General features: G+C 40.7%; 1 protein-coding gene across 1 annotated transcript in view; it reads left to right on the top strand.

The window, feature by feature from the left end:
- The window catches only part of LOC129715287 (integrin beta-1-B-like), a 67,814-nt gene extending 50,597 nt beyond the window's left edge, over nt 1-17,217 (top strand). Inside the window, exons 11-16 of the mRNA XM_055665152.1 lie at nt 1,874-2,076; nt 3,972-4,210; nt 9,705-9,927; nt 10,487-10,713; nt 12,162-12,328; nt 16,041-17,217. Of these exons, the coding sequence (XP_055521127.1) occupies nt 1,874-2,076; nt 3,972-4,210; nt 9,705-9,927; nt 10,487-10,713; nt 12,162-12,328; nt 16,041-16,106 (1,125 nt within the window). The 3' untranslated portion in view covers nt 16,107-17,217. The remainder of the gene's footprint in view (nt 1-1,873; nt 2,077-3,971; nt 4,211-9,704; nt 9,928-10,486; nt 10,714-12,161; nt 12,329-16,040) is intronic.
- Nucleotides 17,218-18,351: the final 1,134 nt, after the last annotated feature.

The following is an 18,351-nucleotide window of genomic DNA, read 5'->3' as shown; positions in this document are numbered from 1 at the left end:
AGAGTACTAACCCAGACTATCCAGAATCTCCAAACTGAAGCCCTTTGTCCAGACAACATCTGGATACATTTTCTCTATACTCCAGGCAATTTGGATGACCTTGACCTGTGATGACCAGAGCTGCACTTAGTACTGCAGCTAGGACCCTAACCAGCGCTTTGTGAAGTTGTACCGTGATGTCTCTGTCCTTTTGTCTTTAATTCGTTCAAGGGACATAAGCTTTACATGTTGACCCCGGACTTAATTGTCCATCCTTAATTACCCCCCAAAAGATTGCCAGTTGTCATATTGCATTGTTGCAGTACCTGGTTGTGGGTGCACCCATAATGCTGTCGGGTGAATTCCAGGAATTTGACGAGCAACAGTGAAGGAACGATAACATATTTCCAAACTGGCATGGTCTGATGTTCCCATGCATTTGCTGCCCTTGTCCGTCAAGCTGGGTAGGGGTCCTTGGCTAAGGAATCTTGATAGATTGCTGCAGTGCATCCTGTAGATGGTAGAACTGTGTGGTTGTGGATGGAGTACACATCCAGCAAGCTGCTACAGACTGCTGGCAGCCAGTTTCATGAGTGTTGTTGAAGTTGCCATCATCCAGGCAAGTGGATGGTATTCTGTCACACTCCTGACTTGAGCCTTGTACATGGTGCGTTAGGAATCAAGTTACCACTGGATTCCTCGCCTCTAGCCTATTCTAGTTGCCGCAGTTGAGTATATGCCTGTTCCAATTCATTTTTTTGATCAGTAGTAACTCCAGGATATTGATAAGGAATGGAGGCTGGATTTCCTTGTTCGATATCATCATGGCCCAACACTCATATGGCTTGAATGTAACTTGCAACCTGTCAGCCCTAGCCTGGTCTTGATCATTGGTCTTGATCAGTCCAGATCTTGCTGCAATTGGATGTGGACCAAGGAGTCACAAACAGGAATGAACATTGCAATCGTCAGCAAATATCCCTATTCTAATAATAATAATAATAATAAATTTTATTTATGGGCGCCTTTCAACAGTCTCAAGGACACCTTACAAAAATTTAGCAGGTAGAGGAAAAACATGTAAGGGGAATGAAATAAATGGTAGAGACATGACTAGTACACAAAGTAAATACAGAATTCAATACAAAACACAGTATGAGGCAATTAATGCACAGATGAAAAGGGACGGCACGTGGGGCTAAGGATAGGCAGAGGTGAAGAGATGGGTCTTGAGGCGGCTGGAAGATGGTGAGGGACGCGGAATTGCGGATCAGTTGGGGGAGGGAGTTCCAGAGCCTGGGAGCTGCCCTGCTCTGTCCCCAAAACTGTGGAGGTTGGTCTTGTGGATGGAGAGGAGACCAGCTGATGGGGATCTGAGGGACCGAGAGGGTTGGTAGGGGGAGAGGAGGTCAGTGAGATATGGGGGGGCCAGATGGTGGAGGGCTTTGTAGGTGAGGATCAGGATTTTGTAGGTGATCCGGTGGGAGATGGGAAGCCACTGAAGTTGTTTGACGACTGGAGTGATGTGATGCCAGGATTTGGTGTGGGTGATGAGTCGGGCGGCTGCGTTCTGGACCAGTTGGAGTCGGTTGATGTAGGTGGAGCTGATGCCAAGGAGAAGTGAGTTGCAATAGTCCAGTCGGGAGGAGATGAAGGCATGAGGATGCCAACCTGAGTTGCCTGCACGGATGTCCAGCAGTGGGGTTCACTCGATTCCCATTGACTTCAGTTTAGGCAGGGTTCCTTGATGCAATACTTGATCAAAAGTTGCTCTCACTTCACCTCTGGAGTTCAGCCAATGGGACCACATGGGAGAATGGGAACCAGGGCCCTGACAAATGGACTGAGGAACATGGGACCAGGAGTGAAAACAATCCTTTGCTTTGCCTTTTAGGTGAGCTTCAACATAAGCATCACAGCAATAAAATGTCCAAATAAAGGTGAAAAGAACACTCTTGAAATAAAACCTCTGGGATTTACGGAGAAAGTGGAGGTTACGCTCGAATATATTTGTGAATGTGACTGTCATAAAAAAGGACTTCCCAATAGCCAAGAATGTCATCAGGGTAATGGAACCTTTGAATGTGGAGCCTGCAGGTAGGGGACCAGCTTATCTAGTCTTTTAATAATTGTGTTCATGTCTGGGATGGGGAACCAATAAAGGTTAAGTCAAGCTACAGTGTTCAAGAAGGAACTGCAGATGCTGGAGATCGAAGGTACACAAAATTGCTGGAGAAACTCAGCGGGTGAAACGTCGCCTATTTTCTTCGCTCCATAGATGCTGCTGCACTCGCTGAGTTTCTCCAGCAATTTTGTGTACCTAAGGTCAAGCTACATTTTGTTTATGGACATTACAATTGTTTTTGTAACTTAACACGATGCTGAAGTTTAAGATATCTCAACTTTTCAGCAGTTAACAAAGCAGGGATTTGATAAAGGGGCCTGTTCTTTGTGACAGCCTATATTTGAAGGAATATTTTTTACATTATTTTGTTCAATGTAAGGAATGTTGCCACTGTAGCAGCATTTAATGAGGCAGCAACAATAATGTAAGCAATCTGTAGGAGCTACATTGTTTTGGATGAGACTCATTTGCAAAGATATGATCACACCCAAAACATTGATTTGTTTCTTGTTGGAACTGCTAATGCAGTTAATGACAGTAATTTGTCTGTAAGAAATCATTTTGGTGCAGTGTTGTAATTTATAGAAGTGTGACTAAGGCTCTTACTCCTAAATGCCATCTGGTATATTAATGATTCATGGCCTATTACTGTAATTGCCCCAGGGACCATTTATTCTCAATTCGTGCAAAGGTTTGTTCTGTTTTCACTTGTTTATGAGAAGCAAGGATATTATCTATATTCGGCACGCTGTATCTTCCCCTTTGCTCTATCTATTCTACTTGAGTTTGTCTTGATTGTATTTGACTACAGTTTTATCTGATCTTTTGAATAGCATGCAAAACAAGGTTTATCGCTGCACTTGTGCAGGTGACAATAATAAATATAAACTCTAATCAATCTTGTAAATCTCAGGCATTGATAGCACAGTACCCAGATTATTGTAAGTTTGAACACAATCCTGTGGTGGTTAAATTTTGGGAGAACCCAGCATAACATCATGGTGGCATAGCGGTAAAGCTGCTGCCTTACAGCGCCAGAGACCCGGGTTTGATCCTGACTACGGGTGCGTGTCTGCACGGAGTTTGTACGTTCTCCCCGTGACCTGCGTGGGTTTTCTCCGAGATCTTCGGTTTCCTCTCACACGCCAAAGACGTACAGGTTTGTAGGTTAATTGGCTTGGTATAAATGTCAAAAGATTGTCCCCAGAGTGCTTAAGGTAATGATAATGTGCGGGGGTGGCTGGTCAGTGCGGACTCGATGGGCCAAAGAACCTATTTCCGCGCTTTATCTGTAAACAAAGCTAAACCTAAATTAAAGGTTGTGGAAATCTGAAATGAAACAGAAAACATTGGAAACACTTGGTAGGTTATGCTTACTATGATGCCAATCTAAACTAATCCCATTTGCTCGTACATGGTCCATACCCTTCTATCCTCTGACCGTGTGTTTATTTGTCTAAATGCTTCTTTAATGTTGCTATCGTAAGGTCTTAAGGGGAGTTTACATTCTCCCCGTGATCACATTAGTTTCCTGTTAGGTGCTCTTGTTTCACTTTCTATCCTAAAAATTGCTCAGGTTGACACGATAATTGGCCACTGTTAGTTGCCAGTAAATTAATGATATCATCTGGGGGATGGAGGAGGGTTATTGATCACAATGTGGAAGATATTTGATGGTCAGCATTGACTGTGTGCCAAAGTGTCTCTGCCCTCTCTCTACCTCAATATAGCAAAGTTCAGATTTATTATTTGTGGCAGTTTTGCTGTGGGGAGAAAGTACTAGATAAGATTTTCTTTTTTTAAATGTTAAATATATTAGAGCGGTATTACGATCACCCGTTTAAAATGTGGACTGCTTCATTTCCAGATGTAACAAAGGACGCATTGGTAGCACCTGTGAATGCAGCACTGATGAAGTAAACAATGAGGACATGGATGCTTCATGTAGAAAAGATAATACATCTCTAATCTGTGGTGACAATGGAGATTGCATCTGTGGGGAATGTGTCTGCAAAAAGAGAGTCAATACCGATGAAATCATCTCTGGCAAATATTGTGAATGTGATAACTTCAACTGTGACAGAGCTGGTGGTTTCATCTGTGGAGGCAAGTATGCAACACGAGTGGCCTGGCTGAATCAATGTTGCACCTGCTAGTAACCAGGCTTCACACAACATTGTGTAGGAAGGAACTGCAGATGCTGGTTTGCACCAAAGGTGGATAGAAAATGCTGGAGTAACTCGGGACAGGCAGCACCTCTGGATAGAAGGAATGGGTGACGTTTCGGGTCGAGACCCTTCTTCAGACCTGAAACGTCACCCATTTCCTCTCTCCAGAGATGCTGCTTGTCCCACCGAGTTACTCCAGCATTTTGTGTCTATCTTCACAGAACACTTATTTACAGCATTGTCTCAAATATTCTTACTGTGGCAAAATAAATATGTTTGTTTGATGCCATGATCATTACGGAGTCTTGGTTTTGAGAGGGATGTGACCAGTGGCTCAACATTCCAGTGTTTCGATGTTTCAGATGTGATGTGATAGTGAGGCAAAAGAGTTGGGGGGGGTTGCTTAACTAATTGGGGATAATGTCACTGAGGAACGACTGGAGGGACATTCGCTGAGGCAATATGGGTGAAACTCCAAAATAAGGAAGGTGCAATCACTCTGGTGAAATTATACTATAAAACTCCCAATAGCCAGCTGTGACAGAGCTGGTGGTTCCATCTGTGGAGGCAAGTATGCAACATGAGTGGCCTGGCTGAATCAATGTTGCTCCTGCTAGTAACCAGGCTTCACACACGACTCTCGTCAGCAGCGGCCTCTGCAGCCCGTCCGCGTTTTTATTATTTTTTTGTCTATGTTTCTGTGTAGTTTTTGTTATTTTTTGTTGGGGTGTGTGTGTGGGGGGACCTTTTCTTGTCGGGTCTCCGTTATCGTTGGGGCTGCAACGAGGAGCGGCCTCCAACAGGAGAAGACCGGGGACTCTGGTGCCGACGACTCACCTCACCGTCGCGGAGCTGGCCGAGTCCGGACCGGTGGAGGAGCGCTGCTGCTGCTGCTGCTGCTGCTGCGGCCCGACCTCCGGAGATTCGGAGGCTGCAACAGCGGGTCTGGCGGACGGCGGCACCGGGAGCCCGCGGGTCCCTGGAGGGAGACCGATTTTCAGGGCTCCTGCAACGGCGACTTCTCCCTCCCGAGTTGCGGGGTCGAAGAGCTCCTGGAGCGGGGCCTTACAGCATCGCCCCGCGCGGCTTGGAATGGCCGCGGGACTCTGCGAGCGCACGCCGGGGCCTCTAACACCAAGACCCGGTGTGCGACCTCGCACCACCCGGCGTGGCTTTAATGGCCGCGGGACAATCGCCATCGCCAGCCGGGGGCTTTGACTTTGACTCTGACATCGGGGGGAGGGGGGGGGGGGGGGAAGAGTGCAGTGGAGAGATAAGTTTTTTTGGCCTTCCATCACAGCAATGTGATGGATGTTTATGTAAATTATGTTGTGTCTTGGGTCTATTTGTTTGTAATGTATGCCTGCAGAAACGGCATTTCGTTTGGACCTCAAGGGGTCCAAATGACAATTAGATTGAATCTTGAACATTGTGTAGGAAGGAACTGCAGATGTGTAGAGAAACAGGTATGATGAAACATTAAGGAAAGATGTAAAAGAAACAGGGTTGTCATAGTAAAGTGCTTGGAAGTAGCCTGTCTGGGTCAGGAGATATTTGTGGAGAGAATGGACAGACAACATTTTGGGTCTGTGCCCTTTTTGCAGTGGATGACTTTAATTGCCACAGTATTGACTGGGACTTCCTTAGTCAAGTGGCTTAGAAGAAACAGAATTTGTTAGGTATATCCAAGGGGGTTTCTTGAAATAGTACAGTAAACCGTTTGTTTTAATGACCCCCGAGTCCTCTGGTTTCCACCTACATCACATCACCATTAAGGTTTATATGTTAATTGGCCTCAGTAAATTGCCCGAGTGGATGAGAAAGTGGGATAGCGTAGAACTAGTGTGAATAGGTGATCATTTGTTGGCATGGACTAAGTGGGCCGAAGAGCCTGTTTCATCGCTATATCAATCATTCGAACTCAGAGGATCCAAACAGAACCTTGTATTGGGAGAATACCCAGCCAGGTGACTGGACTTTCAGTGGGAAAGCATTTTGGGAACAGCGGTTATAAATGCTTACGTTTTTTTAAATAATGATGAAGAAATATTTGTCTTGGGGAAAGTACTAAATTGGGGGAAGGAAAATGGCATTATTAATGAGGAGCTAGGGAAAGAAAATTGGGAGCAGTTGTTATTGGGGATGTTCACATCGAAGTGAGAGTTCTTTGGAAACCAACAGGTCAGAGCTCAATGCAAGTAAAGAGCAGGAACACGATTGGCAAGGTACGGAAGGGAATGTTGGGTGATGAGATTGTAAACATGGTCAAAAAGAAAAAGGAGGTTTAGGAAATGAAATCAGACAGGGCCTTTTTAAAATAAAAAAGTAGCAAAGAACTTGAGAATGGAATTAAGAGGGCTCGAAGGTTCCATGAAGTGACATAGGAAAGTTGAATTAAAGAGAATCCTAAAACATTTTACATGTACAATAACACAAGAGGGTAACCAGGGAGAAGTTAAAACTTCAATGTTAAAGGAAGGAATTTTTGCATGGAGTCAAGAGGATGTGGCATGTTACTAAACGTGTACTTTACATCAGTATTCACCAAGGAGAAGGACATGGATGATGGTGAGATTGTTGTGAGGTTTACTAATATGCTAGGACGTTTTGATGCTGATGTGGGTCTCTTGAAGAGCCTATGTCCCAAGGGCCTAATGGGATCTATACCAGATTATTGAGAGGGGAGTTTGCTGGGGCCTTGACACAGATCTTTGTATCCTCATGAACCATGAGCAACATCCCAGAGAACTGTACAGTAGCCAATGTTGTTTCTTTGTTTAAAAAGAGAAAGAATGATAATCCAGGAAATTATAGGCCAGTGAGCCTCTCATGGGTGGTAAGGAAGCTGTTGAAAAGGATTTTAAGGTTCCAAATTGCCCTCCATTTGTGTTGAATTAAAACTGTGCCCAACCCAACTTGGAAAGAAATGTTTGCTTGGAGGCCTGTTGACTTGAACAATGCAACATAAAAACAGGCCCTTCGGCCCACCTTGATGCCAATCTAAACTAATCCCATCTCCCTACACTTGCATGTGTTTCTGCTTTAAGTAATTATCACTCCATACGGACATTGTTTCAGCATTTTACATTGGGTGGAAACTGCAAACTTATTTCAAAGTCAAATTGCAAAAATATTTAAATGCTCTTTTAAATGCATATAAATAAAGCCACATTTTAAAGTGTAGTGTGTGAATTCAACTTAAATCTATGCATTCTTTCAGCAGGATTCACATCACATCATGTACACAGATAGCAGAAGAGGCAGCATTTTCAGATGTGGGAATATTTTAGAGGGAACTGCGGGGGATGCATCTTATGGGATTGCTCGGTGATTTTTGTAGGCCTCGGTGCACTGCACAACAGATAAGAAAGTTAACATTGATGATTGCAGCCATAATATCCAACATGAGACTGAACACAGTAAATGACAGAGCACTTGGGAGTGTTGTGGAATACTGTACGAGATCTTAGTAAGGCCAAAATGACAGTTCAGTGTACACTTCTAGGAAAGATAATACTAAACTAGAAAGAATGCAAAAAAAGGATGGGTCTGGAGGGTTTAAGTTATAAACTGTGACTGAATGGGTCAGGACTTTTTCCCTTGGAATTTAGGATGCTGAGGGGTGATTGTGTAGAGAGATATATATGAAACTAGACCAAGTGCAGACCCGTTGGGTCTGTTCCCCCAACATACGGTTGTGGGGGGGGGGAGGCGACATACAGCATCACACACTAACTACCCCCCCCCCCCCCCCCCCCCCACCGCACTCAAGCTGGTGAGGTGACAGAGAGGTGGGGAGCAGGGAGGGGGTAGGGGTGTGTGGGGGGGAGGGGGGGGGGGGGAAGAGAGTGCCTTTTTTTTTACTTCAACCCAAACCCAAACAACCATTTGCAGGCAGTGCTTTTTTACCTCTAACCATATTTTCATTTTCAAACCAAATTAAGAGTACTCGCAGTGCTGTAGACATTTGTCAGTGTCATTCAAAGCTCTGATTGAGGCACACCACTTGCAGAGACTGATTGAGGCACACCACTTGCAGAGACTGATTGAGGCACACCACTTGCAGAGACTGATTGAGGCACACCGCTTCCTGGTTTTATAGTCCCTCCCCCTCCCTCCAGCAGGGGCAGCAGAGAGAATGGGGAATGTTGTAAAAACATTAATATCTCTGTCAATTTTCATCGACGGGAGAAATCCTCGGCACACATGCGGCGGCGGAGTGGGGCTCTGAGTGAGGTAGCTAAAAATGACAGCCGTAGGGGGCGGCGTACTCTCGGAACCTGCAGCACAGAAAGCCAAAATCGGTCAAGAACAGAGTTTTAGTAATATAGAAGATAATGAGTACCATAGACAAGGTGAATAACCGGTTTTGCTGCAGGGTACGGAAATCGAGAACTAGAGGACATAGATTTAAGGTGAGATGGGAAAGATTTTTTTTTAGTCCTGATGGACAACTTTTTCGTGCAGAGGATAGTACATTTATGGAACGTGTTCCCAAAGGAAGTAATTGAGGTGGTATAATTATGACGTTTAAAATACTCTTAGACTGGTACATTGACAGGAAAGGTATTGAAGGGATATGGGCCAAGAACAAGCAAATGGGATTGGCTTGGTTAGACAATTTAGTTATGATGGACGTATTGGGCCATAGGCCTTTTTTATGTGCTGTATAGGCTCTACTGACTGAAAAAGGATTAAAGCATTCACTTCCCATGCTACCAATTATAAGGCAATTGACTATTCAATTTATAATTTGGGTTTATAAATTAAAGGGCAAAATCCCAAATTTAAGAACAGGTTTGGCCTGAAGAAGGGTCCCAACTCAAAACATCATCTATGTATCACCTATCCATGTTCTGCTGAGATGCTGCTTAACTCACTGAGTTACTCCAGCACTTTGTGTCTTTTTGTTAATACAAATATACTTAATTGAAAGCGAAGGGCAGATCAAGAAAATGTTAAAAAAGAATATGGAATCTATAGCTTTATAAATGGAAGCGTAAAAGTTCAAGTTAAAAAGAAAAGTCACGATGAACTTTTATGAGACATAGGTTTGACCACAACTCGGGCATTGTGTGCTGTTCTGTCCACCATACATGTTTGTTTAGGATTCTTTTTTAGTATGTCGCATTAACTTGTGTATGTTCTGAAGAAGGGTCTCGACCCGAAACATCACCCATTCCTTCTTGCCAGAGATACTGCCTGTCCCGCTGAGTTACTCCAGCATTTTGTGTCTATTTTCAGTTTAAACCAGCATATGCAGTTCCTTCTTACACACAGAAAATATGATGAGCAGGAATGGCTCTGCTGTAACTATTCCATGGTTCTGATTCACAAGTATCTTGATTTTGCCATGGGATCAATGGTTGTGGAGAGGTGGTAATGTGTGTGGATCGCAGAGTATTTAGAAATGTTTATTTCTTCCATTGCAGGAAATGGAATCTGTAAGTGTAAGATATGTGAATGTTTCCCCAACTTTACTGGCAATGCCTGTGATTGCTCCCTGGACAATTCCACTTGTATTTCAAAGAATGGACAGGAGTGCAATGGCAGAGGAAAATGTGAATGTGGTCGATGCAAGTGCACTGATCCAAAATTCCAGGGGTCTGCCTGCGAAATGTGCCCAACTTGCCCAGGAGTCTGTACAGCACACAGGTAGTTATTTGCGTGATCAGCAAGTTCTTTTTTTTTCCATGTTCCTTTAGAAAAGCATCTGCACATTATGCCAAATTTATTGAATGAAAGTTATGGTGCATAAATAAATGTTTTTCCTTATTTTAGAAGAAACATTTAATTCTACTGAGTTGTGTTTGAAAATGTTAGGAAAATCCTGAAGTAAATGGGGCATGATGAGCTACATTCCTAATATTAGCTTTTTGAGATAAGGGTAAACTCAATCTCTTCAGTGATGCCCAATAAATGTCATTTTTAAAATGCATGCAAAATGCATGATTAGTTTAATCTGCATTTTGTCTTATTACTGTGTTCAAATCCTGCATTCCTACTAAAACCATCATAAATTGGAACAAAGAATGGTCGGTATTTGTAGAAATGTTATCTTCAAATCATGAGTAAATTAAGGAAAGTGGTATGTGAAATCTCCCAGGGAACTTTATTGAAGTCACTTACCCTGGTCACCCAATCTATAATTTAATCTTTTGTACCCTAATTGGCAAGATTCTCCACTGATTTGCAATACTTGTGTGTCTGCTAGGGATTGCGTTCAATGTAAAGCCTTTCAGAAAGGGCCCAAGAAAGATACCTGCGATCAGTGTGAGTTTAAAGTTATTCTGGTGGATAAGCAAGATGAGTTACCACAACCAGGCCAAGTTCCATCAATTGCTCACTGTAAGGAGAAGGATGAGAATGACTGTTGGTTCTACTTTTCCTATTCTGTCAATGACCAGAATGTTCCAGAAGTTCATGTTACCAAAAATGCAGGTAAGACTATTGTATTTTGGGCGTCCTCAACTATGATTCGTATGTTACAAATTGTAGGTAAGATCTAGGTAATTGTAGGTAAGAAGTACACTAACATACATTATCTGTAAACAATGTTAGTTAAGCAATGAGACGATATTCAAAATAAAACAAGTATCTGGAACAGCGTAGGATTCATTAGGGATCTGTCAGAGAGGATTGTCAACGTTTCCTTTTTGCCGTGCTTAAGTTGTGGAAAGTACAACCAATAGATGGGAATGTATTTGAAGACATTGCCCTTTTGATTTCCTCTCAGTAGAGGTCAATTTATCAGGTAACAGCGATGGAAAAGGCAATGTATTCCCCTGAAAGATCAGAAAACTACAAAATGGTCACATCAACCCATTGTATACAAATGTTCACTGATCTCATTTCCTCTGAAAGTTTTCCCTCAGCAGCTTCTAGCCTAGTAGTGCCCCCACATTCTCAGCCCACTTCTATCTCTTCCCTAAGGGGCACAAGCCAGCCTATCTGTTGTTTCAGCCTGCCTTCAGCAAACTTATTTCTTTGAACAGAGACCCAATTAATTCCCCTCCAACAATTGACTCGTTCCCCCGATTTGGATATTGAATAACTTCTCAATTGCCTCTACCTTTGCTCCCGATCAGGTCAGAGGTGTGGCTGTGGGAACTTGCGTGAACCCAAGCGGTCCCTGTGTCTTCGTGGGACATGTGGTCTTGCTGTGAACCCCTCCCTCAATTCCCACACCACCTCAATTGTCCCCAGCACTGTATTTATGCATTGCTTTCTTCTCTCAAATGGAACACAAAGAACCTTTGCTGCCTATTTCCAGCCTTCACTTGTTTTCACGTCGTCCCCCTCAGATTCTTTACTTTCTGAATTATTCTACCTGTCTCAGGTTTGATTATCCTTTACCCGCCCACAGACTCTCGCACCTATTGTAACTATATTTCCTCTCATCATGGCTCCCTGCAAGGACTCTTATCCCATACTTCCAGTTCCTCTATAACGGCTGCATCTGTTCTAATGATGAGGCTTTCCACATAAAGCCTCCAGCCATTGCTTTCCCTCTACCGCAGGGGTCAAAACCCTCGGGTACGTCTCATGTCTTTCCTGTACCTCCACATTCATCTCATCCTCCCACCCTCTCGTCCAGCCAGAGCAAGGCTAGTGTTTCTAAGGTCCTTGATTTCCACACTACCAGATTTCATGTACAATGGATCACTTTTCTAATTTGTCATCTTCAAAGCATTTCCACTGCAATAATGAGAAAAAAAGAAAACTTCTGCTCATAGGTTTTGTATTTTCCCCGTGTGTGTGAATTATTTCATTATATCATCAATAGAACGTTCTGGTCTGTTTGTAAAGAATAGCTGTATTTTCTCCAAGAAAATGTTATGTCCATAAAATTGATTGTATTTTTTTTTTTAATGTCTTTCTTTTCCTAGAATGTCCACAGGCACCTGACATCATTCCAATTGTAGCTGGTGTGGTTGCTGGTATTGTCCTTATAGGCCTTGCCTTGTTGCTGATATGGAAACTACTGATGATCATTCATGACCGAAGGGAGTTCGCAAAATTTGAAAAGGAGAAAATGAATGCTAAATGGGATACAGTAAGTCTAGTTCTTCGTACATTTTGGAAAGGTTATCATGGATTCAACAAAGTAACCAAGTTTCATTTACAATCTCCTTGAATATAGGAGTTTCTTTTATAATGTACAATATCTAATTTTTTTATCTTTTTTTTCTTTTTGCTGATTTTCCATATTTGTTTTCTCTATAGCAAGAAAATCCTATTTACAGGAGTCCTATACACAAATTCAAGAATCCAAATTATGGCCGCAAAGTTGCTTCTCTCTAAACCTGTTTGTATTATCTTCTCTTGCATGGTCTTTTCATCTTTGCTTTTCTGTGGTTGCCTGCTTAACATGTAGTGACTGAAGACTTGCCCTTTAAACATTTACACATATTCAAAAAAGGAAAATGCAATCTGATTTTCTTCATGGATATTTTTGATTGTAACCAGAGACAGGAGACATACATTCTGCATTAGAATTTACATCAGACATGCACACAAGAATCCAATAAACTAATCAACAAGACACTGAGTTTGGCAAGCTTCACCCCATACTGTATGCAAAACAATAAATTATGCTCTTCAGAAACCTGCTACCCAAGTTCTGTTGGGAATGGTGAGGCTTCTTTAGATACACTTGAGTGCCTGAGTGCATGCTTTGTGCACTTTACTAACTAAACATCTTGTATGACTGAAACATGGTTTGCTGTTCCAGGTTTTTTTTCTTCTTTTTTTTTTCCTCTCGTTTGGTCAAGTTCCAATTATGTATATGTATCTTGCCTCCTATGCTGAGTGATTGTGATGGTTAATCACAAGGAATCCTTATTATTGCAGATGCCCTCTCAGTCAAAAGGTTTGAAATACTTTCTCCAGGTCTTGATGTTTGAACCCTTTCTAGAATTAGGACCAGTCATGTGTATGGTCCAGTAGCTTGTGATTCAATGTCACTGTCAGGAATCCATATTATTAAAATTGGATTCTGTACGAAACATCACCCATTCATTAGTAGAGAATAGGAAAGGTGGTATGTTATTCCTCCACAAACAATTACAATCTTGGAAGGAACTGCAGATGCTGGTTTAAACTGAAGATGACACAAAAGGCTGGAGTTACACAGCAGGTCAGACAGCATTTCTAGTGAAAAGGAATAGGTGACATTTTGGGTCGAGACCCTTCTTCAGAGTCAGGGGACTGACCCGAAGCAGGGTCTCGACTTTTTCCAGCTTTTTGTGTCTACCTTCCCTATTTCTATTAGATTTGGGATTCAGTAATTGGCAGCACTTTTGAACATTACGCTGCAGTCTCCGCTGGTCTCTGCTCTGAATCACCGCTCCAATTAATCCGTACGTGGCCAGCCCTTGAGATGATCCAGACAGTTTTCAATTCCACATCCACCTTCTCTTTTTTTAGCTTCCACGTCTGTTCTTTCTTCATCCCCTCTACTTCTGGAACTTTTATTGACACGGTGTCTTCCTGACTTGCCAGTATCATTCTTCGCTGGCTGGTATCCCATCTGCCCCTCATTCAAAATGACGTCAAAGAAAGCCTTGTATATAGTGCCGCTCATGGCTTCTGGATTTTCAATTATTTTGAAGAAAAAATTAATTACAAAAGAGTCTAATTGATCTGGAATTAAACTCTGCTTAGTTTGTTCTGATCGGCCATCACTGATACCCAGTTTGCAAAATCTGCGCACACTTCAAATCCTTACAGCTTCCCCCCCCCCCCCCCCCCCCCCCCCCCATCAGTTATACATGACCTAACCATTGACATGGACAGTTCTGCCCCACCAACACTGGGCTCTATGTCTCCTTTTCTTTGTACCCTACTTGATAGTTCTCCTATGACAGCGAGAGTTACTTGATCAGAATACTCTCCCTCGAGCATACAATCTTACGCCTTTGATCCTCAACTTATCATTGCTGCCTGTGTTCTCTTGGCATCTCGTGCTTTTTTGAAATCGTATTTCTAGTAAGTGCCGTGAAAATGTTTTGTATTTTAATGGTGCTTTTAAATGCAGGCTTTAGAAATAGTATAAAAATAGTATAGTATATAGAAATAGTATAAAAAGTATACAAGGAGTTACTATAACTGCCATTTTGTTTCATGTTGCTTTATATTGTGAACCTGCATTTAATTCCTGACTCGTGTGCTTCAAAATTTCTTCTACATTAAAAACTAACCTGCCACTGCTGTGCTGTGAATTGAAGTTGTATTTAATTTTGCTTGATGTTTTATCACAGTTGTGTATTTAGGCTCTGAAATGGTACTGGCAATGTGAGAATATAATTTGTATCTTTAGAGCTTGATTTAACGTCTAGATTGATAGAAATGCAATACTTGTATTACATGTATTGTATCGAATGAAATGTAATGTAATACTTACTACTATTACAAAATTACCAAGTTTAAAATAACAATTATTTTAAGCTGGTTATGATGCGTTTAAAAACGTTAAGATTTTGTGTGCTGATGACCGACAAAATAATTGAATTTTCAAGTTAAATAGTTCTGAAACTGAATATTTTCCTCCTGGTTAAGTTGATAGCCTTACAGAGATTACCTGCCCAGTGGGGATTACTGTGGTGTACTCCAGCAACTAGTTTTGAGTATTTCTTTATCTTACCATTCCCAGTAAAAAACACCCACCAACAAGCAACAAACCAATCTTCTCTAAATAACTACATGAGATGTGCAGGTTAGATAGCACTCATTTTTGGGCATGGTTTTCTCGGGATGGATCTATAACAATTTATCTAGACTCTGATTGGGGCTGAGAATGGCACATTCTCCTGAAAGAAAGCAAAGATTATAGACCAGTTTAGTTAAAATTAAGGTGATATGAAGTTGTGCATTATTGGAAAGGATTTTTAGGCCATTTTGCCTCGGAGCTATCCAAATAGTCCACTGCTCTGCTCGTTCTCTTTTATTATACAAAGATTTTCTATTGTCATTAAAACGTTTAAAATAGTGAAGGAAGATGACAGGTGAACAAAATGAGTCTCTGCCAGTCCAACCTAGAGATGGAATGTATTTTGAAGCTGCACCTTTTTAAATACCAGGTAATCTTCATGCAACAGGTTTTAAGGAACTGAATTTTAATACAAAAGGATAGTAATATTATTTTAAAAAGTGCTTATTTGGATTACCTCTGACAACTGTCTGAGATGGGTTTACTCTGCTAATTAGCCTATTACTGATGCTTCGATTTGTGAATTTAAAACCTGCTATCCTGTGGAAACTTAAACGTCCCACCCTAATTGTAGATTAATATTCTGTTGGCTCCCTTTTCCCTCAGAGACCAGGAGATGGCATAAAAGCATATTTATTATGCCAGAGTTAAATCCTTATTCAGCAGGCCGGGAATTTATCATTGGGAATGGAAGGACTTAATTACTGATTAGTAATTGCCAAAATCCAAATGAAACGTGATAATGTAAAAATAGCCAGGCCATGGAAGTAGGTAGGGCCATGTGAGAGGCAAATCAAGTCCAACCTAAAACCTTCTAATTTCAGTAATTTTTCATTAAAACTGAGAAAAATGTTGTACCTGCAGATGACTGTCCAAGTGTATAGTTATCCGCAAATTGATAAATATTCTACAGTGATTAAGCACAGTGAAAACGCTTGTATAACATGCAATAATTATTGACTAATATATTTTGAAAGTAAATTTTGCCAATAATATGCTTTCCGCTTTAGCGGCTATTTTGAATTCCAAAAATTAATTTCATCTTTCTCCTCACTAGGGTGAAAATCCAATCTACAAGAGCGCTGTGACGACTATTGTCAACCCAAAATATGAGGGAAAATGATGGAGTTTGTGCATTTTTGAGAGGGTTCCTTATTTTTATTTTATTAAAACTATAGATAAAGGGTTTGGGTTTTTTGTAGTCACAAAATTAGCTTTAGATCATTTGGCAGTGATTTGCTAACCAATAATGTAAGTTTTTCTATGCAGATTTTGAAACATGTACAGTATGTGTAAACAATTAGTTGCTTTTTTTTTAAAGTTTTAATTTGAGAGAGTGCAAAAAAACCAGCGTTGGAATGGAATGATTGTTTCTTTATATAGCTTTGTTTTAATTTTTAATACTCCAGAATTCAGGCTTTCCAAAGTTATCATGTCAATACTATTAACAGTATTTTAAATTGAGTAAGGAAAAAAACTCAAAAGCGAAAGAATCTCCTCACGACCACTGTGCCAAAAGAAATGATTTGGAATAAACTCTTCTGTTATTTACTCGAGTGCCTGAGAGAATTTTGTAGGCCAAAAATCAGTATCAGTTTTTCACTAATTCCATATTAGTCCAGCAGTCATATCATGGTTTATAAAATCAGTAATTGTAATCTCTTTATTTTGTTACCGCCCTTTGGATCAGGGTAACTGAGCAAAAACATGCTTTTATTTATAAAGCATTATACAACTGTGTTAAACATGTAACTGAAATATTTGATGTTATGCATACACTACTTTGCCAAATGTGGATTATTTTTATTTAATGGCATTTAATGGTAAATGACATTGACAAATCATGACAAATTCAACTTAGTTTTTAAAATTTAGATGCAAGTATTCATTGGTTTATAATTTAGCAGTTTTTTTTAAATGTACTTTGTAGCAACCACTAGGCCTTTTATTTGTATCAACACAATTAGCAATCGCTTCCATTTCTAAGCAGGTTCTCTGCGAACTGCACAAACTCAGCACGGTCCCTTATGTTCAATTGCTATAAGTACTAATAAGCTGCAAGCAAATGGTAACTTGAACACATGCTAGATACAGCTGTTTGCATTAATTCTGTCCAGGTATGGACTGATTTCACTTGGATCACTTTCTTGGTTTAAAGTGCCTTTTTATTTTAAGTATTTTCACTCTTGGCGTACACTTGAGTTATTTATTAAATAAATGACTTTATAAAAATATTTTGTCTTTCGATCTCCATTTTACTGCAACATTTAGTTGCACTGACACCTCGCTTAGCACTTGGCATGTGTTTTTGGGTATGATAGCCCTAACTGAATCAGCTGCAAAAAGTGCATGGGATACTTGCCATCATTAGCTAGAACACAGAATACAATAGCAGGGAAGTTATGGTAGAACATTGTAAAATGTTGCCACAAGACGTCGGTGTGTGGAGCAAATAACGGAGTAGCTCAGAGGGTCAGGCAGCATCTGTGGAGGGAAATGGGATAGTTTTGGATTGATACCCTTTGGACTGCTTGGTTGGGCCACAGCTCAAGTACAGTTCGAGTTGCCACGTCATTGAAAGGATGTGATTACACAGAAGATGGTGCAGAGTAGATTTACCAGAATATTGCCTGGGCATTTATTTCTGTTTCAAGGAGAAACTTGATAGACTAGGTTTACATTCCTTGGTTTGGGAGAAGGCTGAAAGGGGACATGGTAGACGTACAAAATTATGAAGGGTGGAGATTTATGTGAAGTAGATATTTGTGGTGTTATAGCACATTATTCAGCAATGTTACAACATTTTGAGATTTAAAAAATCAAGTCTGCAATTTATCCCATCAGATAAAGCATAAAAAGAAGTTTAATTTGACACCTAATTCAGTTTCATATCTTCAGTATTAAAAATGTTATGGCCATTTTCATTCTCGGAAATTAACATCTTGTTCTCTTTTCCATTAACTTAACACAAAAGCTGTGATCGAGGACAGTCAAAAGCCCATAACTTTCGTAAAAATTAAGAGAACTGAATGAACTTTTCAGTTATTATAGATTGAAGCATTCTGAAACAAATATAAAACATCTTACTTGGATGACCTGAAATTAAAGCATATAATTAGTTAATTACCTAATTGTAGCTAATTACAAAATTGACCGTTGTGACGGAAATAGTAATAAACACCCAGACTGCCTTGAGAATTCAAAAATGTGATATTCTCAAGATCAGAACTTCAATATTATTGTATAATATGCTGTAAGTCCGTTACAGATAGGTAAATAAATTACAATTTCTAGCAATAGACCAAGTCTTTATGGCATATCATAATCAGTAGCATCATCATACTGCTCAGATTGTAACCAATAAGCAA

This window comes from Leucoraja erinacea, chromosome 2 (assembly GCF_028641065.1).
Source record: "Leucoraja erinacea ecotype New England chromosome 2, Leri_hhj_1, whole genome shotgun sequence".
NCBI lineage: Eukaryota > Metazoa > Chordata > Chondrichthyes > Rajiformes > Rajidae > Leucoraja > Leucoraja erinaceus.
This window is presented reverse-complemented; position numbering and strand designations above follow the sequence as displayed.